Source organism: Myiozetetes cayanensis, unplaced genomic scaffold (assembly GCF_022539395.1).
Source record: "Myiozetetes cayanensis isolate MyiCay16 unplaced genomic scaffold, myiCay2020 scf12, whole genome shotgun sequence".
NCBI classification, from domain to species: Eukaryota; Metazoa; Chordata; class Aves; order Passeriformes; family Tyrannidae; genus Myiozetetes; species Myiozetetes cayanensis.
In genome coordinates, this window is record NW_026086826.1 from 10,815,699 (window position 1) to 10,842,675 (window position 26,977).

General features: G+C 43.3%; 1 protein-coding gene across 1 annotated transcript; it reads right to left on the bottom strand.

Moving 5' to 3' along the window:
- Positions 1–189: 189 nt before the first annotated feature.
- On the bottom strand, positions 190–24,194 carry LOC126635374 (FRAS1-related extracellular matrix protein 1-like). Its single transcript, XM_050306568.1, has 3 exons — positions 23,691–24,194; positions 12,106–12,354; positions 190–4,860 (listed from the first exon to the last, which is right to left on the bottom strand). Exons 1-3 carry the CDS (start codon positions 23,737–23,739, stop codon positions 4,754–4,756), a joined length of 405 nt encoding a protein of 134 aa, XP_050162525.1. The 5' UTR covers positions 23,740–24,194; the 3' UTR covers positions 190–4,753.
- Positions 24,195–26,977: the final 2,783 nt, after the last annotated feature.

Here is a 26,977-nt window from a genome sequence, read left to right on the forward strand (position 1 = left end):
TCTGCAAATTCTCCATCTTTATAAAGAAAATTTTTCTTTGCTTTCAGAAGTGAAAAGGGACAATTTTTTCCTTGGATGAGGACTTTTATTTAAAAAGGCCCCAAAAATATAAAACTTGTAGATTGAGAATTAAAGAAAAAATAAATCTGCCCTAGTGGAAATCTCCATCATATTGATGCACTTAATTTAGACTGCAGGAGCCTGTAACCCAGACTCAGCTCCCAGGGCTGGGTCCATGTGGGGTGTTTGGGCAGCTTTTGAGAGCACAGATGTGGCTGATGGGCAGCAGGGTGTGACCCTCTGCTCTGCACCGAGGGGAACGACACCAGGTCTGTGCATCTCATCAGGTGCAAGAGGTTTGTTATTTGAAAGGTGTCACAGTGCAATGAGCAGGGCACAGAGGGGACATCTCCCATGTCCCGTTGCCTGTGGCTTGGCACTTCTCTGCCAGGTGCTTGTTTTTCCCCATGTTTTCTTTGTCTGCCTTGGATTGAGGCTCCCTGGAGGAGAGCCCACTTCTGCACAGAGCAAAGCGCTGCAGAGGCCTGGCTGCACCTGGGTTTCTAGGAGGGAAATTAAGCAATTGTAAATTGTTACTCTCATTTTTTGGCAATTTCATGCCGAAGTTCTGTTTTTCTTTGAAGCTAAAGGTCAATGATTAATTCGAAACTTGTATTTTCCCCAAAATTATGGACTGGGGAAATAATGTAGAGGCAGTGAGCCCAATTCCACTCTCCTTTATACCTTTGTAAAGCTGAAATAGCTCACTCTGTTTACAGCAGATTTGCCAGATTTCTTCTGGCCTTTTCCAGAGCTCTTTCAGGAGCTGCAGATGCAGCACTGACTTTCTATGGATCCAGGTCCTCCCAAGAACCTGTGCATGCATTACCCTCCCACTTGGACCAGCTGAAGTGGACACTAGCACTCGCAGCCCTGGAAGAATCTTATCTGGAATTCAAAAGTCCTTGCAATGCAGGGATTGATGATGCACATAGTGACACATGGTGTGATTCTTGGGGTTGTCCTGTGCAGGGCCAGGAGCTGGACTCGATGATCCTTGTGGGTCCTTTCAATCTCAGGATATTCTCTGATTCTATGTATGAGATAGTGAAGGTGTTGAGGACACAGCTACCTGTGAGAGATCACATACATTTTAGCAGAATACAGATTTTACAATCCGTTAGGGACATCACCGTGTTTTTATTATTAATGTGTCTTGAAAAATAAGATGTTTAGCTAAGCTTACTGATTCCTTGAAACTCAAATCATTTAAGCTGTCTAACCTTGTTCAGGATAATTATTTCTATCCATTATCCATCATGTTAAAAATGACAGCTCTGGGACAAGGAAGCTTTTCACGCAAATGTTTTAAGACAGTGTTTTAGGTTGCAGGCATTAGCAAATGTTAATTAAATTAGATAAACAATGACTCAGAGTAGCTGTGCTACACTAGAAGAAAGATGGGGGGTAATAGGGGAAGGAATTTGGCAGCTCAAAGGTCAAAGCAGCTTTTTTGGAAACAAGAATCTGTCCTTTGAGCAAGTACCTTGCCTGAATTCTAGGGGATGGAAAGAACTGATGCCTCTTTACATTTACACCTCCAGACAGCATTTGTGTGGGTTTGCTGAGTGTGGTTCTGCCAGGGTACGTGGTGCACACTACCTGACAAGGCATCTTCCAAGCCCATCTGACAGCCTGGCCACATGATCATATTGTCCTCCATCAGCTTCCTGTTCTTGGGTGGTGTCAGTCCTGAAACTGTGGATCCACTCTGAACGTTGGATTGTCTCATTTGGTAGAAATTGCCCACTGCACTGTATCAAGCAGTTACACAAGTAAGGCTTCAAAAGTGACCTCCAGGTCTGGGAACGCATCTCCTGATAATTCCTGTGACATGGCCGTCCTTAATCTGTACAATAATACAGCTAAATATTTCTTATTGATACTTCATACAACAATTCTAATCCTATCGTGTGACTGCTTCCACAGTGTGCAATAACATTTTGAAAATCAAAGCATCAAAAAGAACATTTCCTCCTGGGATATGTTGCACTAAAGATCCCAAGTCAAATACCTGGTTTGGAGCACACCCAAAGAGAAGAGGCTGAAGCTGAGGTCCTCATTTTTGCTAAGAAAGTGAGTGACTTGCCGATGTAAAGGGGTTCCTGGTGTCCCGCGCTGACCTTCTCTCAGGTCCTGCAGTGTGGTGGGGCTCACCCTTTGGCGGAGTTTTGGAGGGAATTTGTTTCACTACTGCACCCATGGAGTTTGTACAGGGAGACAGAACTCCGTGAGTGCAGCAGGAGAGCACCTGTATAGTTGTGGGATGATGGGAAGAGGAAAGAAAGTCATGCAGCACTCCTAAGACAGATTGTAACGGAGTGTATGGGACATCTATGGTTTATAAGCTTTAGTCTTTTACATGTTTAGCTCACAACAGAGGCTCAACATTTGTTCCTGAGGCCTTTTGCCCACAGCTGCAGAAGGAGCCAATGGACTCTCTGCTCTGTGGGCTCAGTGACCATCACTCACCTGTGATGAAGCATGTTTGGTGCCTACAGGGAATAACCAATTCCATCTTGCAGTGGTTGGGAAGCAAAGGCTTCAGGAATGAGTTACAATCCATTGGAGAGTAAGTCAGGCAGCTACATCTCTCCCAGACGAAACCAGAAACTGCTCAACTATTCTAATCCCTGCACATCTCAGGTCATGCTCCTCCAAGCATTCAGCTGACTCGCCTTTCTGGAAGCAGCAGCACTGCACTTCCCCTCTGTGCTTGGTCCCTGGCGAGGACCTGTGGTGCCCTCACCCTCGACAGCCCTGTGAATTCAGTCAAGTGTTGGGTTTTATACTACAGAGATACCGATCTGTCCAAACTTTCTTCACCTGCTCTGATCATTTCAGCTCCTTGGGGACACACACCTCCATGCCACTGCCCAACTAATTAGCTGCTTCACTGGCTGCATTCTGCAATTCTTCAGTGATGGGTCCCCATCTGACATCTTATGACAACTGATTAGTAAAGTAGGCCATGAGTTTAAGAAATATGTAATTTGGGCACCACTTGCTGTTAACTGTTTGTATGCTCTTGTTTGTTTGTTTGTTTTTTACAAAACTGTTACCCTTCAATGTAAATACCAAGGGATGAGATAAAGTTTGTGAAGTGGAAATTTTACAAGGCAGTAAATCTGAAGAGCCCTTCAATACCAAGCCCTGAAGAGGCTAATAAGGAAATGTATATCCTTACTGCAACGCTATACATTACAGAAGTCTAGATACCAAGGCAAGATCAAAAATCTCTGTTTGTCCCCTACTCTCGGGCCAAAACCATATGCAAGTTAATTAATTAACTAGAATTAAGTAAAAGCATCCTTCATGTCTTCACCCCAAGTTCCCCAGCCAAGAGAGCAGAAAAGAAGCAATAAATAAAGCTTGAAGGTTTAAGTGCGCTGAACGCTCCTCTCCAGGTTAAAAGGATGTCAGCGAGCTGCAGCACCACAGCAGTTAAATGTCGTTGAAGATCTGACTGCCTTGGTCTGGGATTTGCTCTCGCTTGAGAGCTGGTCAAACCAATCTTTCCAAAACACTGACTTCTGAACTTTTGCCAGAGGTGCCTCTCTCCGGTGACCAGGCAAACGACATGTTAAACCTGTCAGTTCAGAGTAAGCAGAAAAGTGTGCACCCGCCATGGGGAGGGCATTTAAAGGCACAGGGTTTCCTTTGCTGGGTGAGATGAAGGGCTTGCATATGTACCTCGAGGGTTATGAACATTTGGGGACAGTAGTGGGACCCCATTGCCAGTAGGTTCTCTCTATCCCAGTGGATCGGAGAGAGCTACCCAGTTTCAAATTATGTGCTTTCTAAAAGACAGAGCTCTCCTCCTGCAGGATGATGCACAGTCTGATTTCAGGGAAGCCAGAGATGTAGCACACCTGGAAGATAAAGAACAAAAACTAAATTCTACTAAAAATAAAGAAGAGCCAAAACCTTACAGATTTTGTGTTTACATAAAGGCAACCCCTGGCCAGGGATCTCAAGTAATTTCTGGTATATGAGACTCTTGACCACATGTTCAGCCTTCCTGATGATTTTGAGGGCACTGGTAACACAGGTCATGATCACATTTCTGCAGTGGTTACTCCAAAATTTATAAGAGACAAGCAGCCAACAGAAGCCACCAACAATCCTTATTTTAGCACCATGGTTTGGAGGAAGAGTCACGAACACCTAGAACTAAACAGTCCTGGTGTAATACAGCAACGGAGTGTTTCTTTGCTCCTTTGAACAACCCTCTGATGTCAGATTAAGATAGTTGGACTACTGGGAAGCTGAATGTTTGTTTTTCTGTGACCTATGGTTTACTCTAGCATATATTGAACTCACACCAGACCCACAGCTGAAATGGCTCTGCTGCTATCAGCCTGAGGTCTTATCCCATCTATGGAGATGAAGATGATCCAGTCTCATCCTTCCAGGTCTCTCTGTATTTATACAAAATCACTTACATTGGGTACTGCCATCTCACCTGCAAGAAACAATGTGTCCAGACCAAAGTCTGAGCCTGTATCTTCACCCTGGGGCATCAAATCAACAAAGACACATCTCCAGCTCTTTCAATATTTATATACAACTGAGGCTAAGTGGTCTCAGCGCTGGCAAGGCACAGAAAACAAATATCTCTATTTTTTACCATATGTGATCATGCCAATACCAGGATGAGGTTCCAGTGCTAAGTCAAGATATCCTGAGAGGTTCACCACAGGTAGATGAAGTTGAATCCAAGCAGACAGGAGATGTCAGTATGCAGAGGAGAGAATTTGGAGGAGTCTGTGGTTAAAACATGCATTAACGTTTGAGCTCCTATTTAAAAAAAAAAAAAAAAAAAAGAAAAAGAAGAATCCACAAGTACATTCAGCTCTCTCATAGCAGCAATTATCACTTCCAACTATCCCCAGTTGGCTGGGAGACTGCATCCCATCCTGGCAGATACTGACCTGGCCTTAGTTTTTCACACCTTGGTCACTTGGCTGTTTTACAGCAAACCGATATACCTGGGCATGAAGCCTGCAACACTTAGGAAACTCCAAACAGTACAAAATGTTACAGAAAACCTCTTCAGTGACACTCACTGCCACAGATACATCACATCTATCCCCAACTGTCTACAATAGATTCACAATTTTAATTTGGAGACGTGTTCAAATTTTTGACCCTTTTCTTTCTGATGCTCCATTGCCTGAATTTGAGATATCTGAAAAACTGTGTGAAACTGTTGGATAAAAACCACGGACAAGAAATAGGCTTCTCTGGAGCAGTGGAAGCTTTTACAACAGGAGTAAAGCTTGTCTAAGTGGGAGACTGAACTCCTGCATGAGCATGATATGAACTTGCTTAATCATAGATGATTGTGTGTGCTGTAAACAGGAGTCATCCCCCTCTCTCAGCCAAGAACACTGTAATTGCTTAATGAATGTGTAGTATAAAAATAAGTAAATAAGGAAAGCTCTAGAGGAAGCCACTGAGGTCTCCTCCAGAGTGTATTCAGTTGCAGGTATTCCTCTTGGCATTGATGGCTCATGTAGACACTCCTCTCATTCAAAACATGCAAGTAAACAAATAAAAGAGTTGAAAGCTGATGAGACAGTCAGCAGGATGCATTCAAAGGGTGTTCTCAAATGATCTGATTTCTGCATCTCTCATTTGTAACTAGAATTTACTGCAAGTCAATTTTTAGTTATTTCAGATGAATAACAACTAGATTGCTACAGTTGTTCGAACCCACTAGGGATGCTTATATCTCACCAAATTCAGATCTCTCTCCTCCCAGATCTGAAAGTTTTGAGCAAAGATCAAACAAACCTGTGTGTAATGTCAGGAAAACTACAGATATTAGCAAGATGTAGGAGAATAATAAAAAATCCTTTGTGTTTACAGTTGAATTCTTGATTTGTCTGAGTAATGCCAGTAAAAAAGAGGAGCTTTCACCTTAGATTTTCAATACCTGGCTGACAAAAAGAGCAGATCAATACTTGTTTTTCTAATGAGTTTGGCAAACTCTTAAAGAGGAAGTTCATTTTTCAGAGAAAGTTGCTTTTGTTCAGTTGTAAATGTATGTTTGATCAGAGTTTTGGCAAACAAGTCCGGCTAGTTTTTGTCCTATGTAAGCTTTTTACGTCATGCCCTAGAAGCAACAACAGCTGTTAATTATTTATCAGCTGATGAGCACTGGCCTGTTAATTGCAAAACATTATAAAATAGATTAGGCAGAAAAGCTCAATACATATGCAAGCAGGGGTTTTTGCTCTGTTTTGTATGTGACTTGATTAAATAAGCAATTTTATGTTTCTGCTTAATTTACAAAGACCACCTTCACCAGTGATTTAATCTCAGAAAATGTAATGGGCCCACAGCCTTCAGATAAGTTTACTAAAAATTGAAAGATTTTTCCTACTTCAAGCTCTTTGGGCCCTTATCAAAACTCTAATTCAGAATGAATATGAGATCTCTCGTACCTCCAGTGTACAGTGTTTTAAACCAAAATGATTAGACCTTCTTCAGAAGGAGAAGCACTAATGAGCAAGTAGAAGACCACAAGATTGAAGAGATTTCTCCAACCTTCTTAGCCTTCACATGATATTCATGTCATTCAATTTGGTGTTGCATCAGAAGACCCCAGTAGACAGTAACTCACCTGCATTGCAGGGCCTACTGGCTCCTTGCTTGCTCTGCTGACAAGAAAACCATGACTGACTTTGTACTAATGAAATGAAAGTTTCCCATTTTCCTTACCCATCACTTGGCCCTCTTGATGGGCCTTCTAACATCATGGATTTCGGGGATGACCAGAATAATCTTAGTCTTTTACTCTAATCCCTGATGCACAGTCTCCTTCACTTTTTAAGAAGGAAAGTGATTTTTCATGACAAACTGACATCCCAAGAGGTCAGTGCTCATTGACTGACACACAGTGAGGTGGATCTTAAACCAGTGCACATTTGAGTAGGTTGATTGAATTAAATGGATCCTCACTGATTCACACCAGCTGAGGACTATAGGAAGGGATCTGAGAGGATTTAGGACCTGTCCCAACTGTGAAACCCTTTAAAGTTTGGTTCACAGACTGCAAAGTAGAGAACAGACTGGCACTATGTGCATGAAGATTAAAAACAGCCCCAAAGGTGGTGAAACACTTCCATTAGGATTTTGTCTTATTTGCTGGACTTGTGTCAGTTACAAATCACTCCACATTCAAGCAGTCAAACAGCTGGAAAGAGCATGAAATCTCAGGCTCTGACCAGCTTCCTGCAGTGCTCACTAGAGCAGCTTCTCTCACTTCCATTGCATTTTGGTACTGCAATACTTTGGGTCAGCAACTTCCAAAGAAAAACTTTTAAGCTTTTCAGAAAGTCATAACAAGTCATACCCAAATCCAAAGAAAAAAAGAAAACCCCAAAACAGATGCATGCAAGCTTGGTTTTAAGATCCGGGGAAGGGTGGGAACAGTGTGCTTGTTGCTTTTTACTCTAAATAACATCAGGAAGACATACAAACCCTGAATTAAAAATAAACTTTCAGGACAGGTTGTGGGACCAACAGTTTACACACCAAAGCAATATTCATGTTTGACAATCTGAAGATGAGACTGCTCTTCTTTGCACAGCCAACCACACAGAAAATAAACAAAACCCTTGGAGCGACCATCCTGGAAGGTTTAGGCTTCAATTCAGACCAACATTTAAGTGTACAATGAAGGTGTGACTGCAGGGAGGCCCAAGATCCTCCATCTGGGACCCAAAGGTTGGATAAGAGGGGCCAAGCCCAGCCCTGTCTCCACGAAGCCAAGGTCAGCCTTGTCTGAATGAAGGATGCTGGAAGGGGGCCATGATTCACAAAATCATTTAAATGGTTAAATGGGCTACACATGTGGCAGAGTGCTCCTGGAGTGACAAATTTAGAGTGCTGTATTCTGTTTAAATATTAAATGATGGTGTTCTTTCTTTTTTCTTTTCTTTTTTTTTTTTTTTTAAAGGACTTGTATAGCCTGTAAAGTGTCTTCAAGTACAGAACATTTCCAATTGCTCTAAATCTCAAATCACCCTGACCACTGGGATTTGGCCAGCTACACCAGAGCAGAACTGGGGCAAAAAGGAGAGTGTGTTTATAAAAATACCCACATATCCACCACTATCCACCATTTAGATACCCCTAAACTGTTTCCTAACAGCATCTGATCCAAGAGGGGCTTGAACTCTGGTTTCATGGGTACTGCTTGGATCTCTGAATGCTCCTCATGTTCTTAATCACGTCTGCTCCAGAGATGAGGCTATGAATAATTAACTATGCCTCCAACATTACAGTCATAGATTATGGTGGTGGTGACTTGTGGACTGCCATGCGCAGCATAAACCATTTAGGAAACTCTGTTATCCACTTTCCCTTTATATTTGTCTTGCAATCACTTACCGCTTAAAAGGGTAAATCTTTCATAGCTTTAATTAAAGCATTTAAAATAATTTACACTGAAATTGTATGTGCTTGGGTCTGTCAAAATTGATGCTTTAATAACATGTCATCCCTTTTTTCGATTGCCCTGAAATCTGTTAAAATTACCACTAATCTAATTGGGAACAAAGTTGTCAAATGCATGCAGCTCTGACAGTTTGTCTTTCTGCAAACTGCCGACAGATTGCAAGTTACGCATGTGTTGAGCAGATGGGTAAGTTAAAAGGAACACAAAAAAAAGCAATTTATTAAATCACCTGGAACCAGCAGCTCCATTCCAAAAATAGTGAGAATGAAATATAGCAAGAGCTAGGAGAGTTGGCACTGGAATATGCCAGAAGGTACCAGTTACAAAACAAGATAAACATTTTGAGAAGCCTCAGCTGTGTTGCAGAATAATGAGGCGTTATTTAACCCGATATAGATTACCAGCAGAAATTAATTTAGGGTGCAGGGTTTTGTGAGAGTGTGTGAGTGTGTGAGTGTATGTGAGTGTGTGTTTTTTTTAAAATTTTTTTTTTTTAATCCCTGTGTTTTAACTCTTTCGTGTCTGAAAGACAAGTCCCCCATCTCTTTCCCAGTTTTCCTGCAGAACTGCTGGACCCACTATACAGCCCTGTGGTTGAGGTAGGCAGCGGGTGCCCTCTCCTTCGGCTTCCTCCTACGTCCTCCTTTTTATGGGCATCTCCCTCATATCTGAGAGAGGCCAACATTCCATGGAGGCAATTTGGCCGCTGACCCCCTTGGGCTAGGCAGTCCCCTACCTGCCATAAATTCCAGTTTTTGAAAGGAAATGAGAAGAGGAGGGAAGAAGAGATGGCACCCTGGAGGGATACCTGACCCATCCACTCAAGTTCTACCCTTCACAATCCTTTCCTTGGCCCTGATGCTGCTCCTCTGCTCCCTGCCCATTCTCCATGCCTCCAATCTCTCTGGACCCCACAAGCAGAAGGAAATGGAGATGAACTCTGAGGCCATTGCATGGATTCAGTTCTCCTTGCACATGTCCCTCTGCCCCAGGGAGACACACTGGGCTGTGTTTATACAATGCTTAGGGAAAAACAGGCTTTATTCCTGGTTGCTCCGTAAGCACTACTCTGTTCAGCAGCATTTATTATTAAAGAACAAGACCAAGATTAAAACCAGTGCACAAGCACTGGATAAGCATGATTCACCTACTGAGACCACCACGCAGGACACTGGGATGAAGATGCTTATGTACTTTCCCTCTTTCAGTGCTGGAGGGAGGGATGAAGGCACAAAGCTTCACCGGTTCATGTTGATTTTTGGTGGAAGCCCTGTGGGCAGGGAATGACTGATGTGCCTTGGGGCCCTCTGATCACATTTTGCAGCTTTGCAAAAAGTCCTGCACCAAACTCTGCCCACAGCAGCCAGGTGGGCAAAAGAGAGAGAACATAAACAGTTCCTGAGACACCATATCACTTTGAATGGACAGGATATTCCTCAGTCCCACAAAAAAACAGAGGTGAGCTCCCACAACCACAAAGTGCATTAGGAAAGAGACTGTCTCAGCAACTTTATGAACTAACTTTATAAGCCACAGTTTAAATGGCTACAGTATCATTTCAGCAAATAGAGATATCCTGATTTAAACCAGCTGACAAAACAGCCCATAACACAAGGCAGTAGGTACCCCCTTCCCAATGAGCAGGGAGCTGTGCCATTTCATACCTGTGTTCAGGGAGGAGAAAAGATCATAAAAAGGATTGCAAATGAGAGGTTACAAGCAGAATTGCATCTCCCTTTCTTTTTTTTATTTTTTCCTTTTAACTAAGGAATAAGCATTTGACTCCTGCTTTTCCATAGAAAACTCAAGGAGGAAAGTTCGCCTAATTTCTACAGTTTGAAGATGTCCTTACATACTGGAGCAAAGATGGATGAGCCACTCTTCTGCAAAAGTGATGGCATTCCTTGTGTAAAATTCAGATTTATAAGTCTCAATGAACAAGAAAGATGGAAATCTAGCCCTAGGTAACATTACTGCACTCAACATGCCACTGGGCAAAGTATGATCCTTAATGCAAGATTAAAGGGATGTAACATAAACCAGGTAAGAAGTATGATGGGCCTGATACTGGAAAGGTCTACAAGTAGTTTAAAATGTGACTAACCCTATGAAGGCAAATGAAAAAAAAAAATCAAAGCAGAGTGAAAATATTTGAGATATTTCGAGTGAGGCTGGGTCAGCCCCTGCATTCCTGAGCTCCTGCACAGAACAGGGAATGAGGCAGAAGGTGCTATTAAAGAACATTTATGCCTACAAGTCCAAAAGCCAGAGCTTTTCTGATACCTGCTTGGCTGCCTCCCCACAGCTGGCTTGTGGCAACCAACACACAAAAGTCACATTTCTGCCTCGTCCCAGGGTCCTTCCCTGAAGCTCCTTCCCTCTCCTGTGCCCCCCTCCTTGTGCAGTGTGTGGGGGCCACAGCTGGCCCTCACTTTCCTTTTTCCTTTCACCACAATTTAAATGGACATTTTTCCCCCCTCATATGCAAGTGGGTTATCATTTAGAGTCTGTGATTTATTTAATGGTGGTTTTAACCCCACTTAGAAATAGGCTGCTTTCATGATTTATTGATTCCTTCTTCCCCTTGTTAATTTGACTCATTTCTTAGGAAATTATTCATAGTTAATCATGGTAAGAATGAAATTAGTTATAGTGCCCACTTTGCTGCAAAGGGAGCGTAAATAACTTTTAAAGCAAATCAGAAAGAAAAACATGCTAAAGAAAAAAAAGAAGACGAGAAAAGAAAAACCAGAAGAATATATATAAAATGATGATGATCTAAAGGGGGCAGTAAATTAAACCTCTCCACTGTTACTGGTTAGAGGAAGGCACAAATTTACATTCCACAGGAGCATGGCTTTTACAGCAGGCTCTCCTCAATTGAATTTCCCATCTCTTTGGGGGAACACACCATTTGGAAGATAAAATCTCCCACCACTCCACCACCACTGCCACCATTCAGAAGATTAAAAAACCCCGCCAACTCTGTTGTGTGCCTTTTGTGCCCACTAGAGGAATGTAAAACCATTATATTTAAGTATCATAATGGCCAACATATGCTTTTTCTTAGAAATGACACCACCATCTGGATTAAGTTCTCCTGATCATTTCAGACAATGTTACGATTATTATTTTTTTTTCCCCTTCAGGAGAACGAACTGCCCAGAAAGCAACAACAGCCGCAGATGCGGAATTTTTGCTTCTCCTTTTCCACCGCTGGCAGCTTTGAGAAACGTGATAAATTCTTTATATGTACCTAAACTGCTTGATTTTCACTTGCTAATTGATCACAAAAGCCTACCTGAGTACACCCCAATACCAAGCCAGTGAGACTCCTATTGCCTTTGGCTGTACAACTTCACTATTACAGTTAATAAAGTATGTAATTGCCGTGATGATAAAATTACATCGTGTTACTGTTTGCAGCACTCTCTTCCCCACAGCCATATCAGTCATTAAAAATTGCACCGACTGGTACAGGGAGAAAGCAAGCCAAGCTTAACCCTTCACTGGATGAGGGATTTCAGCATGATGGTGTGCAGAGGGGAGGTGTTCTCACCTGAGTGACTCCTTACCAGCCCCATGGCTATTGTCATGGACGTCGGAGACCTTCTGGGCCACCACATCCAACTGGCTGTAACTGGAAATGGGCACGCCGGGATAATTGATGTGCTCAATCTGACCATGCACAGGTGGCAGGGAGACGGCATACAGCAGCTTCTCGGGTTTGCTAGTGCCATCTGTTGCCACAGGAACATCTGTCGTCAAGGTCACCCTGTCACCCTCTGTTAAAGTTACAGGTTTGGCGAGTAGAACAATGTCACCTAAAAAATGAAACGAGTAAAAGGGGAAACCAATGGGAGACAAATTAAAAAAGGGATCATTCCTTATTACATCCTAGACCAGGAGAGAATAGGATAAAAGTGAGCCCTTCTATTCAGGGCAAGGAGAAGAATGTTATCAAAATACCTTGGGAAAATATTTTTGCCTTACATTTTAGAGGCAGACAGGACATTCACAAGAGAAAAAGCTGCATAGCTATCTCTTTTGTTCTCAAATATGTCCCATGGTGAGTCTCATTTTAAGGCTCATGCTAAGTGGAACCACAAGATTTTTATCTAATCTTAGCCTGGGTGAGCCTTATAGAGGAGTCCACGTATTTATCTGGCTGCATGATTTGTCCAAAATGTCAAAGCCAGCTCTGATTTTCTGTTTGGGCAGAGAGAATGACCCAGTTGTTTAGAAAGAACAATTATGTTAATAGATCCAAATGAGCCAATGGACAGGATGCGTTAATGAACTAAGCACTAAGCACAAACACTGTTTTTTAAGCTGATAGTGTTGCTGTAACCTCAGCAACAGAGGTTCTGGCTCCATTAGATTTATTTATGAGGAGCTCCACCATATCGGCCAAGGGCCAGGGCAATTTTCACATATACAAAGGAGTAGCCCCAGAAAATTGAGGTTGCTGGTAAGATGAACAACTGGTCTTCTCAGAAGAGGAGTAGCAATGATTTACCTAGTCATATCCACTTCATCCTTTTCTATCCTAACTCTCCCTGTTTTTAAAAACATAGTGGGGCAGCACAAGGGTTGATCTGCCAAAGGCAGAATCAGAGACAAGTTTTTATCAGAGGATATTGCAAGAGCAGGAGAATAATGTCAATCAGTTTCCATTGCTGTCAGTCAACCTGATGATGACAATATACAATTTCTCGTCTGGACTCGCAAGAGCTTTTCTTTTCTGTTTCTTGTCTCTTATGTTGCCAACCGACTTTTAAAAACAACAGTTTCCTATTAAATGCAGAAGGCTGCCAGCAGCATTTGAGAATAGTGGTTGTCAGGGCTTGGGCGGTTTAAAATTTTATTTCCACAACAAAACGTGCACCAATTTTCATGCTTTTCCAACCATTTGATGCCTCACCTTTGCTATTAACCCATTTAATACCACTTCTTCTCTGCAGCTAGCATGGCCAATGAAAAGTGTGACTGAGATTTGATGCATTCAAAAAGTGACTGTTATCTGAGAAAATTAGTCTAAGGTCATCCCAGTAATTCAAATTAAAAGGACAATCTATATGTAGGCCAGCTTGCCTTCATATAGTAAAAATTGTAATCATATTTGAGAAAAATCAACAAAAAGGAAAATGACCAGCCCCTCCCCCAACATAATGAATATAATCAGAACTCCCCAGTTTTGGAGCACTTAGGGAAATAATTTGTGCTGCAATGAAATAGAAGTTGGGTGTTTCTTACTTTTTGGTTGTACCTTTGAGGGACCCTAAATTTATATGAAGTCTCACTGAATGGGGTCTCCTTTCCAGACTGTTTCCAAGAGTGATCTGAGATCAAGGAGGAGTGCGGAAGAGGGATCTCTCCTTAAAGGATGAGACAAGATCGTAGGAAGCAGCCAGAGATGCAGGATGCCAACCTGCTGTACGCTCTTCTCAGGGGTTACAGAAGTCCATATTTCAAACCCAAGCTGATTAAGTAGATGCAGTCCTCATGCTGACTCATTTTCTTTACAAGAAATTCAAACAAATAAGATTGAAAAAGGAGGCAACGGTGAAACAGGCAATGGCAGTTAACCCAACTTCATTGTTGTGCATGTTGGAAAAAAAGGCCAGGTTTCCAGTAGGGTAATTCTTTTTGCCCCAAACCCAAAGACATGGAGAACACTCTCCTGATTAGTCCTTTGAACAGTAAGTTACACACTCCCATTGCTTTACATTGGGGGAATAGTCAGGATCCTTATGTCTTTAATCATGAGCCAAGTATGAAGCTTTCAAGCCCATACTGAAGTCACACTGACCTCAGTACACTGCTGAACCGGGATGTCAGCCATCCACTGGTTTGGTTATCATGAACCAGGTGTTATTTAAAATAATCATAGAGTCATAGAATGGTTTGGATTGGAAGTGACCTTAAAGCTCATCTCGTTCCAACCCACCTGCCATGGCCAGGGACACTTTCCACTATCCCAGGTTGCTCCAAGACCCATCCAACCTGGCTTTGAACACTTCCAGGGATGGGGTAGCCACAGCTTCTCTGGGCAACCTGTGCAAGGGCCTCACCACCCTCACCGGGAAGAATGTTTTCCAAATCTCTAATCTAACCCTACACTCCATCAGTTTGAAGCCATTCCCCTTGTCCTGTCACTCCATGCCTTTGCCCGAAGTCCCTCTCCAGCTTTCTTGTAGTCCCTTTAGGTACTGGAAAACTGCTACAAATTACTTCACAAAAAAGTCTCCCAGTTTATACCAATAATCAAAAGAATAAATAAATACTCATCTGACCTAGGCAATCAGGTTCACTACTCTTCTTCTTTCTATCTTTTTTCAGCCTAATACCCACCATGGTCAGGTTAAACATGGCTAAGCCTACGTGACGTATGACAAGCAGACACGTACATCTGAAGTTGTTCATCTAGCAGCAATATTTGGCCTTAATATGTTCATTTTTTTATAGAGTCTAGAAAAAAAAAGCCAAACAAAAACAAGAAGCACTTTCAGATTCAAAGGGAAAAACAGACTCCAAGTGCTAGGATGGGTGAAACCCCACGACCTCAGCAGCTCAAGTGGTCACCGGCATCCCCCGCATGCTCCTCGGGGCTGTGCCAGCTCCTGCCTTGCAAGGCTGGCAAAGCCACTTGGGTTTTTTTTGATTCACTTGCTTAAATGTCGTAGGCTTGAAAGTTTGACTTGAAATATAACATTAGTGGGTTTGTGGTAAAAGCAGCAGAAAGGAGAGGATGACAGGCGGGGCAGAGGGGACTGATTGAAAGCAGGTGTGGAGGAGGAAGATGGGAGGAGGAGAAAGGGGAAAACATGACTGAATAAGTAAATTCAATGTTATACATATTGAAAAAGAGCACCCATATATAGAGCACCCACCTGTGCTCTATTCTATTTAATATTGTTTATTTAACATATAACAAGGAATAGGCTTTAAAACTGAGCAAGTGAAACAGGGCACTCATGGCACATGCTGCTCCCAGCAGATATGGTCGTGAGAGGAGGAGTGCAGGGCAGATGTTCTCCATGGTGTTTAACTCACCACTGGAATGTTCTGGGAACTTATGGGAAGAATGGTACAGGAGAGGATGGAGGTGTAAGAAGCCATATAGACTTGAAGGTGGACTTGGTTTTTGGCTACAGGGGGGATTTTGTATTTATAGATGTAGAAATACATGCAGAGAGAATAAAATACAGTGGAGACCAATCATAAAATCATAGAATATCCTGAGTTGGAAAGGACCCACTAGGATCACCAAAGTCCATCTCCTGGCTCTGCACAGGACAGCCCCAAGAATCCTACCATGTGCCTGAGAGTGTTGTCCAAACATTTCTCGAACTCTGGCAGGCCTGATGCCGTAACCACTTTCCTGAGGAGTCTTTTCCAGTGCCCAACCACTCTATGGGTAAAGAACCTTTTCCTAATATCCAGCCTAAACTCCCCTGACACAGCTTCATGCCCTCTGCAACTGGTCACCAGAGAGAAGCTGTAGACAGCTATATTTCACCTAGTTTGGCCTCTTGGATCCCCATCATGTTCATTTGACTCCTACACAGAGCACACCCTTCTTCCATTGACTGAATACATCCATGAGCAAAGCCCCATTAAGGGGAAGGAAACGCCAGTGAAGGAAAATTAAAAATTACAGGACATCATTGACCATATGAGGCTGCTTAGGGAGGCTGGTGAACCTCCCTCCCTCCACACATCCACACACCTTCACACCATCCTGATTCCATACAGCTTCACCTGGTTTTTTACTACATTTTTACTTGATTATACATATTATTGTTTCATTAACTGCAAAGCTTTCCAGGGCACTGAAAAGGAGAGAGCATTAAAATACACTGAAAAGTCCTGGAGCTCAATTAACACACACCAGGGGGTTCAAGGGGAGGGGAAGTGGGGGTGGAGGGCAGCTCCAATTATAAAAGGCAAACTTATCTCCTTTTTTTAATTTTTTTTTAAATGTAATATCAGCTAATTAGACTTTGACAACCAATTAGCAGATTTTTAGCTTTGCTGAGAATCAAGTTAGCGCTGAGAGAGAAGAAGGCAAGTAAACCAAACATACAAAATACTCCTCTTGTACCACAAACAGGCTGCCCTAAAAAAAATTGCACAGGGCCAGATCCTGCTCCCAGATTTATAGCCCTTTCAGCTGGCTGTCATCCTAGTTACTCGCAGGTGTAAATTGAGTGTAGGACTTGGCCTGCAAACTTAAGCTCACCATAACTCATGCAAACCCACAGTGGAGAAGCGCTCTCCAGCCTCCTTGCAAGGTTACATTTTAACTTTTAATAACCTTTTTTTTTTTTTCCTATTTTTTTTCTTTCCACGAAGCATGAAGTACCCAGATGATTATTTAGGATTAATGGATTATCAAACGTGCCAGTTGGCACACTTCTACTAAAGAGAAAAAAAAAGGGGGGGGGGGGAAGTGTAACAAATGCAGCTGTTTACTAATAAATAAAGCCTCAGCTGTAACAGAAATAAATTAGATGCATTTAATTGGTCTACTGCAAACCTCCTCTCTTTATTACAATGCTGCTTCTTGTTATTTTATGATGTCAGGGTAGATGGCAGACTGACAGAGTGTTTATGAATCACAGTTTGCAGATGGCACTCCTGGTTTTTCGGCAGTTATGAGCACAAGTAGCATGAGGACTCAATAGAGGGTTTTTGCCAGGGAGGACCCCCTGAGAATTAGCCGCCTTCATTTCTCTGGTGCCAATCTCCCCCTGACAGGAGCACTATTTCACAAAACCTACATTCAATAAATTATACCCGCCTGGCAAGAACTTGGAAATATTTAACACTCGGAGGACACCAGCGTCTCAATTTGATTTCTATTCATTTCCAGAGGACGCCAGGCACTACTTGGAACAGCCCTCGTTTGTGTGCATGCGCATGTGTTTCCCCTTCCCAGCTAAAAAAAAATTATAAAATGTAATGGTCTCTGCAGCCAGGAATATCTCTCTCTGCCTTCAAAATGATTTTAGGTCTCCTGAGGACAGTTTACGGTCTCGTGCCCTGGTCCTCCCGAGTTGCCCTGCCTAATGACAGCTTTGTAATCCAGTTGGGAAATAATCTCACATGGCTGCACTTGGAGCTTGTGAGCTGTAAAACTTCTGGATTGAACTCCTTCACCTGGTCACTTCACTGAGCTACGAGCAAATGCAGTGAGGGATGTGGTCATAATTGTCAACAGATTTGTAAATTTGTGTCATTAGTTATGCGCATAATGGATTTTATTCTAATGAGCTTGTTCATAAGAATGCCAGGAGGACTTGGCCCCTTTGGAGGAAATAAACTACAAACTTTGCCCATGCATTTTAAAACACATCCGTGCCACATAAAAGGGGGAAAAAAAATGTTTCCTCTGCTTTCAGTTCACTGCAGTTTTCACTTAGGTGAACCTGATGCAATAAGCTACGGCTCCTTTTACTGCTGTAAACTCATTTGCTACCTTTCCTGGGATTTCTCAGGGATACATAGACATTTTCAGGTGGGGAAATATTTTTTCCACTCATTGAATAAGGCTGGAAACTAGCACAACTCCAGGACACAATGCTGTCAAAGCTGACACAGTCTGAAAACCAGAGCACTCCTCCCTCCAAACCCATCTAGAAACCCCATGGTGCTTAAGGGGTCAGTCAACGTGATCCAATTCACATGGAAGAACAATAAAAGAAGTTATTATTAAATTAGGTTTTTATTATATCTATTACTATTAAATGTATTTTTATTAAATCTAGTTAAAGCATAAGCCTTGTTCTCCAGAGACAAAGAATGAGGCTTCTAAGCTTGCTCTTTGGGGAAATCTGCTCCTGCTTTTCTCTAGAAGCAACCTGGATATTTTTATTGAGTGCATGAGCTGAGAGAAGAAGCAAACAAGCCCATAGAAACCTACTGGCACCTTTGCCAAAATGATGTTCTCCGCGTGCCCAGTGGAGCCCTCTTCCCCTGCTCTCCCTCCTCTCTCTCTCTGATCCTGCATTTCAGCCAACCACACATAAAAATCTCCAGCATGTGCCAAGTACTACAGATGGGTCCATTGTAGCACACCCTAATGTTCATAGCTGACACCCAGGTGTTACAGTTTGTACTTGCTCGCTAGCCAGACGGTGGCTGTGTGCCAAGGGGAAAGCACAAAGCACTCGGATACGGTGTGGAAAAGCTATATAAGAGAGACTTTAAGAGACAGAGGAGCAGGTAAGAGCCTATGCAAAAGCAAGAGGAGACCAATCCACCAGCAACCACCTCCCTCTGCTGCCCATCCAGCCTCCCGTCCTGTCCCCACAAAGCTCTGATTTATTGTCGGATGACATCCGAGCATCTCTGTTCCTCTGACCTTATCCGCTGTCACACCAGCTCATTTCAAACCTGCTGGTGATCTGCAAGTTATTTCAGGTCTGGCTAGCAATAAAGTGACTTATTTAAAAGACTCAGGCAGGGGGATAATGGCCTGTCCATTTCTGATGTGCTCATCCTGCCTGGGCTGTGGCACTGCCTGCATAGGGTCTGAATGAGTAAGGAGCAGAGCTGCTGAAATCACATCACCACACTGCCTACATGTTTTCAAGTGTCCTGAAGAGCATTTATGAGCCCTTCCTATTTCAGTAGCCAGAAAGGGTTAACACCAGTATCCTATTTTCTCTTCCATTTCCCCCTCCCTGGAGCCTACTCCCCTTCCAGCCTAATTTCCTTCAGTTTAATTAATTTTCAGTAATCACAAGTCTAGACACCACAAGCAGCAGCTTCACACCCCAGGTGACACGGTAACGCTCATAGTGGATGGGCGAAGGGACGCGGTGTGGTTTAACACACCAGCCCCCCGCACGGAGCTAGAGCTGCCCACGCCTCAGCTAAACCCTTTTTGCAGAACAAACAATTTTTTGGAGAACAAATGCTTTTAAGGATTCAGGTGCAGGGAGCTTTTCGACCATCTGGCTGGCGGGGGCTTCCCAGCTGTCTGCAGCGGGTGCGTTCGGAGCAGCACGTACGAGCAGGGTCCAACGCTTCGGAGACGTGCCAAACCTGCGACACATGTGGAGAGCAACTGTGCAGCACTGGCTCACTCCAGAAAGCCTTGGGTCGGTGGTGTGTGGGCTATAAAGCCACACACTATACATGTGCTGTGGCCCATGCAGGATTTCTGGAGGGTTGACAGCCCTTGCTGACATTGTTAGAGGTGCTGGGTGGACACACACCTGCTATGTGATCCCATACCTTGCTACTCTGGGCCAATCCAGAGGTTCTCACTTCTTGGATAAAATTTCAGGAAGGAGAAAGGGATAAGGGCAAGAGCAGCTGTGATGGACCTGAGGAGTCACCCTTTACTGACCATTTATATTTGCCACCCACAGCAAGTAAGAAAAATTATGAGATATCAGGAAGGAGTTAGAAAATAGTAGTGATCTTGGAAATGCATGGAGAGGGATCATTGAGACAAATATAGGGAAAGCAGGACTGAAGTACCTTGAGAAGAACAGGAGCATGGCGTCACTGGAGCATGGAGGAGCAGAAGTGAGCAGGACATTGTTTTGTGCATTAAAACCTGCATCTTTAACGCAGAACCGTTCAAGAAACAACTTGACATGGCACTTAGTGCCACACTCTAGTTGACAAGGTGGTGATCAGTCAAATGTTGGACTCAGTGATCTCAGAGGTCTTTTCCAACCTAAATAATTCTGTGATTTATAGCTCACCAGGCTGAAGCAGTTCATAGGGCTGCCACTGTACCTGCTGGTTTTCCATGCATTAGTATGGAATATTTTGCATCCCAACACTAGCTGTCGCTGATGGCTCTTGTGCTATTCCCTGCTCATCAGCACTGATGAGCTCCAGAAAATCTCATTGATGTTTGAGGGACTTTGCACATATTTGAGGTGAATATCCCACAGCACACAAGAATGAATTGGGGATCCAAAGAGAGAGCTAACACCCACCAGGCCTAGTAGCTGCTGCTTATACAGAGGCTCTGGAACAATTTTTAGCCCTATAAAAAGCACACATTTTAAAACACATAAAATTGGACCAAGTGATAGCTAGCCAACTTTTTGTATAATCTCTCTTTCAGTCTAACTCCAGTACAGAAAGAAAAAGAATACTAATGAAGGAGCTTGACAGAAAGGACAGTTAGTTCATGCATGCATTAGTGAACAGCTATGGTGTGTGAAAAAAAACCCTTCCTATCCTTTCATTGCAGAATATCACTGCTAAAATATTCCCCCCCCCCCTCCAGTCAGAGATTTAGTACCGGTGTTACTGAGTGCAGTCTGCAGGGCTCTCTTCCCATCCCATTCCAACACACTTCCACCTTCACCAGGACCAAGCAGGGTGAAAAGCCAACCAACCATGGCCTGCTGTGTTTGGCTCTCCCTGTATAGCCTGGTCCTTATTGCAGATTATTGCTCACAAATGTGCTGGCTTGCAGCAGGGCAGTGGTTTGATGTGTCCCCAGCACTCACAGCTCATATTTAACTCCCACACAACCTGTGTATTCAGGTTGGGAGTACAAAGCCTCCCTTAGAGGGTCACTTCCTTCCTCTTCCCAAGTGAATGACTCCACAGAGTCATGCTGTTGGTTGGGCACTTACATTCCTATGTTGAGAAAGTAAATATTTAGCGCTGGAAATATTTCACCCTGTTTGTGAAGACTCAGAATAATGCTGTGGGCTTTATTGAGCTGGGATCAGCAGCATCCAAGACACTCGCAGCACTGTATTGTGACACAGGATGAATAACACCATTCTCATCCACCCCATAATCACAGAATCCTAGAATGTGTTGGGTAGAAGGGACATTATAGCTCATCTCATTCCACCCCCCTGCCATGGGCAGGAACACCTTCCACCAGACCAGGTTGCTCCATGGGCCATCCAACCCAGCCTTGTACACTGCCAGGGCTGGGGCAGCCACAGCTTCTCTGGGAAACCAGTTCCAGTGTGTCACCACCCTCACAGGGAAGAATTTCTTCCATATATCTAATGTAAATTTTCTCTTTCTCAATTTGAACCCATTGCTACTTGTCCTATCCCTACAGTTCCTGATGAAGAGTCCTTCTCTGGCTTCCTTGTAATTTTTTCCAGCTTCTGGATATTATGTTATAGTTACTGAAGCGAGATCACCTGACTCCTGAAAGGTTTTGTGTGTGTGTTCCCGGTAAGGAAATCAAAACAAAATAAACTAAATTCACGGGACAGAGCACATTAAAGTCTATTTGGCTGTTATGAGCTAGATTTCCTAATGCACTCAGGATGTCCAAAAAAATGGAAGTTCACTTTTACAATCACCTTCTTCCCCTCTCATGGTCCCCCCCCACCTTCCTTTCAGTAGATTATGTGAAACTCATTACTTTTTATAGCTCTGAACAAAAAACATAATCTTACTGTTTCTTACTAATATTAGGCAATGACATAATGCCATTTGCAGAGGTGTCGCTGACTTTTACTGGCTTCTGATGGCAGGGCTCTCCGCTTTATATTCTGTTTTATGTAAGCCTCCTCAGAATTTATTGACCTCAAAGGATTTCTTCAGTTGCTTAATTATAAAAGGAAGAAGACAGCACAGTGGCTTACTGAACCACTATAAAAGTCAGCTAAAATGTGTCATTATGGAGAGGGATGGTGGGGGAGATGCACAGCAAGAAACAGTTTCTAGTGTTTGAGCCCAAGAGACAAAGCTTTTCCTCCAAGTTATTCCCTAGCTTGGATACTGCAGGGTGATGCTGGAGGATGGCTGCTAGCTTGTCCTGGTGTTCCATAGGTGTGTTGTGTTTGCTCCAGGTGGGATGGGGCAGAGGCTATGGGCACCTCCAAAGCAAGGGCAAGGAGAAAACAAGAAACAAATCCTGCAGCAGATCTTCCAGAGCCACCTCAACACAGGAGAAAGTTTCAAATAAAAACCTGTGTTTGGTCCCAGTGCTTGCCCTATCAACCAGGCCAAGTCATGAACTAAACCATTTCCAGAACAACCCTGCTGATGCAGAAGCTGGTTGGGGATTTCACTCATCCCCAGGAAAAAGGAGAAATAAAAGCCCTAAAGCTACTGCTGCCTCCAGCTGGGGCACATGGGGACAGTTCATTTGAGCTCATCCCCCGAAGCATTTCTGGTGTCTGCTTCTGACCCAGCACTGGAATGGCTTTTCTCAGCTGTTTCAGTTTCCAAACCCATACTCCTGGGGAGAAAAACAAAATTAAAAAGAAGCAGGAAGGGAGACACTGATGAAAAAACAAACCAGCAGCAGTCACTGCCCATTTAGTGAGGGGGATTTAATGATTTGAGCCAGACTTCCTCTAGCTCAGCATGGTCTCCATGTTGAACAGAAGTAATTCACTTCACACTCTCTCTTGTCCAAACTTAAAGCATAATTTATGTCCCAACATCTCCAACACTATTCTTGCTCCTCAGGATGGAAGTTGGAGTGCTTAGGAACTGAGAGACTTCTCCAGGCTCATGTTGGAAAAGCAGCTGTACTATGGAGAGAGGCTGGGCAAAAGTTAGTTAAGTTCATGAAGCTGTGTAAGAATAATTAAAATAAATGAATGTATTTTGAGAGGTCATTGGCTTCTCTGCGTGACCTGCGCAGCAACAGTACTGATGCTTTGGTACAACACCCAGCACAGGGTGACAGGCAGCAACCCCTCCTGAGGCTCCTTATTTCTTAGTTACTTCTAATTTCAAAGTGGTGGAAGAGGGAGCTCAGATTGTTTAAAGATGTTATTTTGGTCTCTCCTGCACCGCTTGGTACGCGGCCCATGATTGTGTCCAAAAGAGGCAGATTTGGCTGGAAACACTGAATGCTGCTTAGTATTTTCCCTGTTATATTTTCACATCTTGGGGAAAACTGTGGTAGCGAGGGATCTGTACCTAAGCTTTTCTGATTCATGTGACCATCACTTACTCGGCACGACACCACAGGTCTCACGTCTCTTGGCAGCAGTACAGGGCTCGCACTTTCATATGGATGAAGTATTTGTGAGCAATTTCTTCAATTTATTAAGCATGAACAGGCTCCTCTTAGCATGGAGCAGATAGAATTTTTAAAAAACATTTCAACAAATCTGCTCCTGCAGGTCTGGGACAGAAAGCTTTGCCACGCACACACACACACACACACCCCCCCACCATTTTTTCTTACCTCGCCCTTCAGCCACACGGGTTTTGATGAAACTACAAATCGGATTCATGGCTTTGTGCAGAAGAGTACACTTCCAGCTCCATGGCTTGGTGGAAAATGGTAATACTGGCACATTTCCTTCCCTTGCAAAAGGGCTCAATTTGCTCCATGGACTGGGAACGCACAAACAAGATCTGAGATACGAAGATTGCCTCTGACGGACTAGAAAATAACATGGAAATTAAAAGACTAAATAAGGGGTATCTCCATGGGGTTGCTCACAATAGGAAGGAGAGAACATACGGATCCAGGCAAGCCATTTCACGTGCATGAAAACAGAAATAGCAGCAAGGAACTGTTCTCAGATAGACAATAAGACAGAAATTGGAAGAAATGGGGGAAAGCAAGAAAAGACATGAAGCATAAGAAAATCAGACCAAGGCAGAGAAGAGTGGGATGAAGAAGACAGACTGACAGACCAAGCCTTGCAAGGAGAGGACCTGATTGGAGAGGGGAGAGGGGAGATAGAGGCTGGCAGTGTTCCCCACTGAGGAAAGGGGTTTGATGGTTCCTCACCCATGAGTTCCTAAGGAAACACTGCTAGGAAGCAGGGACATGTGTCCAGTTTATAACTTCTCATTATTTACTACTTCTATGAAATTTTTCAAAATACACACATGATGGTCTGGGGAAGAACCCAAAGCTGTTTTGAGTGTCCATGCCACCCCTATGCACACCATCGGCTGCTGCTCCCCCTCTAGAGAGGGGCAACCACAATGCTTTTCCCTGCAAAAAGGACCCAGAAAAGGGGTTCCAGGCACCCAGACACAACAACATGGGATTTCATATGTGCTGCAATTTATACCTCAAAAATAAAGCTTTTATCTTCAGAACTATGAGTTCACTGGGTATTTTCAAACCCTGCTAGTGGAAACAGTTGGACCACAAGTTTGTGGTTAATATGCTTCTCTCTTTGAGACAGAAGTTTTGTTTTGTAAGTCCTAAAAGTTCTTGTGGAATAAGAATAGACATTATTTTAATATCTACAAACTGTTTTTGTGAGTCAAGAAAATGTTGTACCATCACCATGCAGAGAGGGCAATGAAGTATTAGCCTTGCTGGTGCTTCTCCCCCTATAGCCCATGGAGATTTTTTAACCAGTCTACATAAGGCAAGAAGCAAAATCAATATTTTATTCCTCTTTTTATAGACTGGATCTGGCATTTCTGGAGGGAGTCAGCAGATCCACAGGATTTATTTTATTTTTCAATTTGTGAATTGTTACTAGTAAAAACCCTAATTAGGCTAAAACATGTGTTACTGTCATAAAGTATGTGAAACCACATCACCTCACAACATGACAGGTTTCTTCCTGTTTCTTCCTCAGACCAATAAACGAAATGCTCATGACAGGGTTTAGACTTGCTATACTATTCAAAAACCTTATGATAGACTATTTTATGGTGTAAGAATGTCAGAAGGACTTTACTGCTGGCAAACAGAGACAATTAATTAATATCACTCCCCATGTAGCTTCCCCCTCTTTGAAGCCTTATTCCCAGAGATGGCACTCTGGCTCTCTTGAAAGGACTGTGATTATTAACACTGGCTTTGGACCTTAAATATTGAAAAAACAAAAACCCACACCATGTTCTTCCCAACAAGAATCACTGTAAAAAATAGATTAAAGAGAATGGAGAAACATACGGAAGGGAATAAAGGAAGTGGGAGAGAGACACAGAGTGTGAAAAAGGAGCAACTCTGGCCTAATTGAAGACAACCAGAGTTTTGCCACTAACTGAAATACAAACAAGCATCCGCTCAGAGACCACAAACGAGCTATTTCTGCATGAATGGATTTTGCTGGATGGTAATGTTTGGCTTGTCACAGTCCTGCACCAGGCAGCAGCATGCACAGTCTTGTTACAAACCAGCTTTCAGGAATAACCCATACTATGAAAGCAAGATCTCCTCTGTATTGTGGGTGGGCTTGGAGATGATGGTGGGGAGATGGGTTGCTTCCATTTCTTTCTTTCTTTTTTCTTTGTAAGTCTTTATGTACTGAATGTCACTTAGATGGCTAACCTGGAAAGATGAGGGATTTCATCGTTGACTGGCATGATGTAGATGTAAAGTGTCCCTTGGACTGTGCGCTTGCCATCTGTCAGCTGCACGGTAAAACTATCCTCTAGGCTTTCTGTGTCATTATGCATGTACAGCAGCATCAGTCCTACAGGAAAGAGGGGAAAATTAAAATGAAAACCCTGGATTCTCTAAAAACTTAAAACATAGTGATCGTAATATTTCTCCAAAAAAGCCCTGCAACTCCCTGGAATTTAAGACATCAGTTGTGATCTTTAAAAACTATAGATTCAGAAAGCCCATCTACTTTCCACTGAAAGAAATCTTTGTTGCCATTGTGATGCAGATGCCCATCACTGTAGTGGGATGCCACATGCAAACCCATACAACTTACAGCCCAATGTAGAACCCAGACAGGATACTGTCCCTCTGACAGCATCCCCCTACTGCTGCTCTCTCCCACAGCTGCCCCTTCCAAGGCTTTGATATTTCTCATCTGTGGTCTCCCACCTTGTGGTGACTTGTAGCTCGGACCCCTCCCAAGGGGTTAAGTCCGTGTTTAGCAGCCTTCAGTGGATCCTTTATTCTTGCTGCGATTCCTGCAAATGCAAGAGCAGAAGCAGCACAGCGGGGTTCTGGAAGTCATTCCCAGCTAACTTACGGAGTAGAGAGAGAGCCAAGCTCAGCACGCTTTGGAGCAGTCCCCATGGGAGGCCTCGATTGATAGTGAGATACTGGCAGTATCTTCAGTAAATTTTGGGGGCACTTAAAAGAGATTCATACATGATGTGTTCTTCAGCACATCTGTTTTGCAGGGATAGAGCTCTCCCTAAATTCCTTATTCCCTGGGCACAAACACAGCCCCTGTCACCACGGCATCCAACACTCGGTTGGCAGCCCCTGCTTGCCGAGCCCTCGACGCGGCAGGAGAACACAGGCGGGCACAAGCCGAATTTAACAAGTAACCTAGAAAGTCAGTGGCTGCAGGAAGATTTGAAACAATGCTTCTGAAGACCTGGTGCCGCGTCCTACCCACGTGCGGCTTTACAACGCTTTTTAAGGCAAGGTGATGGGGAAACACGGGATCGAGTTGTTCATGGAACGAGCTTAATTGGCTCTGCAGTTCATGTAGGTAAATACATCCAGAGCATGCTTCATACACTAGGTAAAAAAAATAATCGAATGTTCTTTGAATTGCAAAGCCTACATTAAAAAAAAACAAAACC

Bases quoted from the DNA above. Each gene is read 5' to 3' on its own strand.
- LOC126635374 (XM_050306568.1), bottom strand. From the start codon at position 23,739: ATGAATCCGATTTGTAGTTTCATCAAAACCCGTGTGGCTGAAGGGCGA. The intron at 12,355-23,690 runs GTAAGAAAAAAT...TTCATTTTTTAG, and splicing joins CCGTGTGGCTGAAGGGCGAG to GTGACATTGTTCTACTCGCC. The intron at 4,861-12,105 runs GTAAGGAGTCAC...TTTTTTAAATAG, and splicing joins TGACAATAGCCATGGGGCTG to GAGCTCAAACGTTAATGCAT.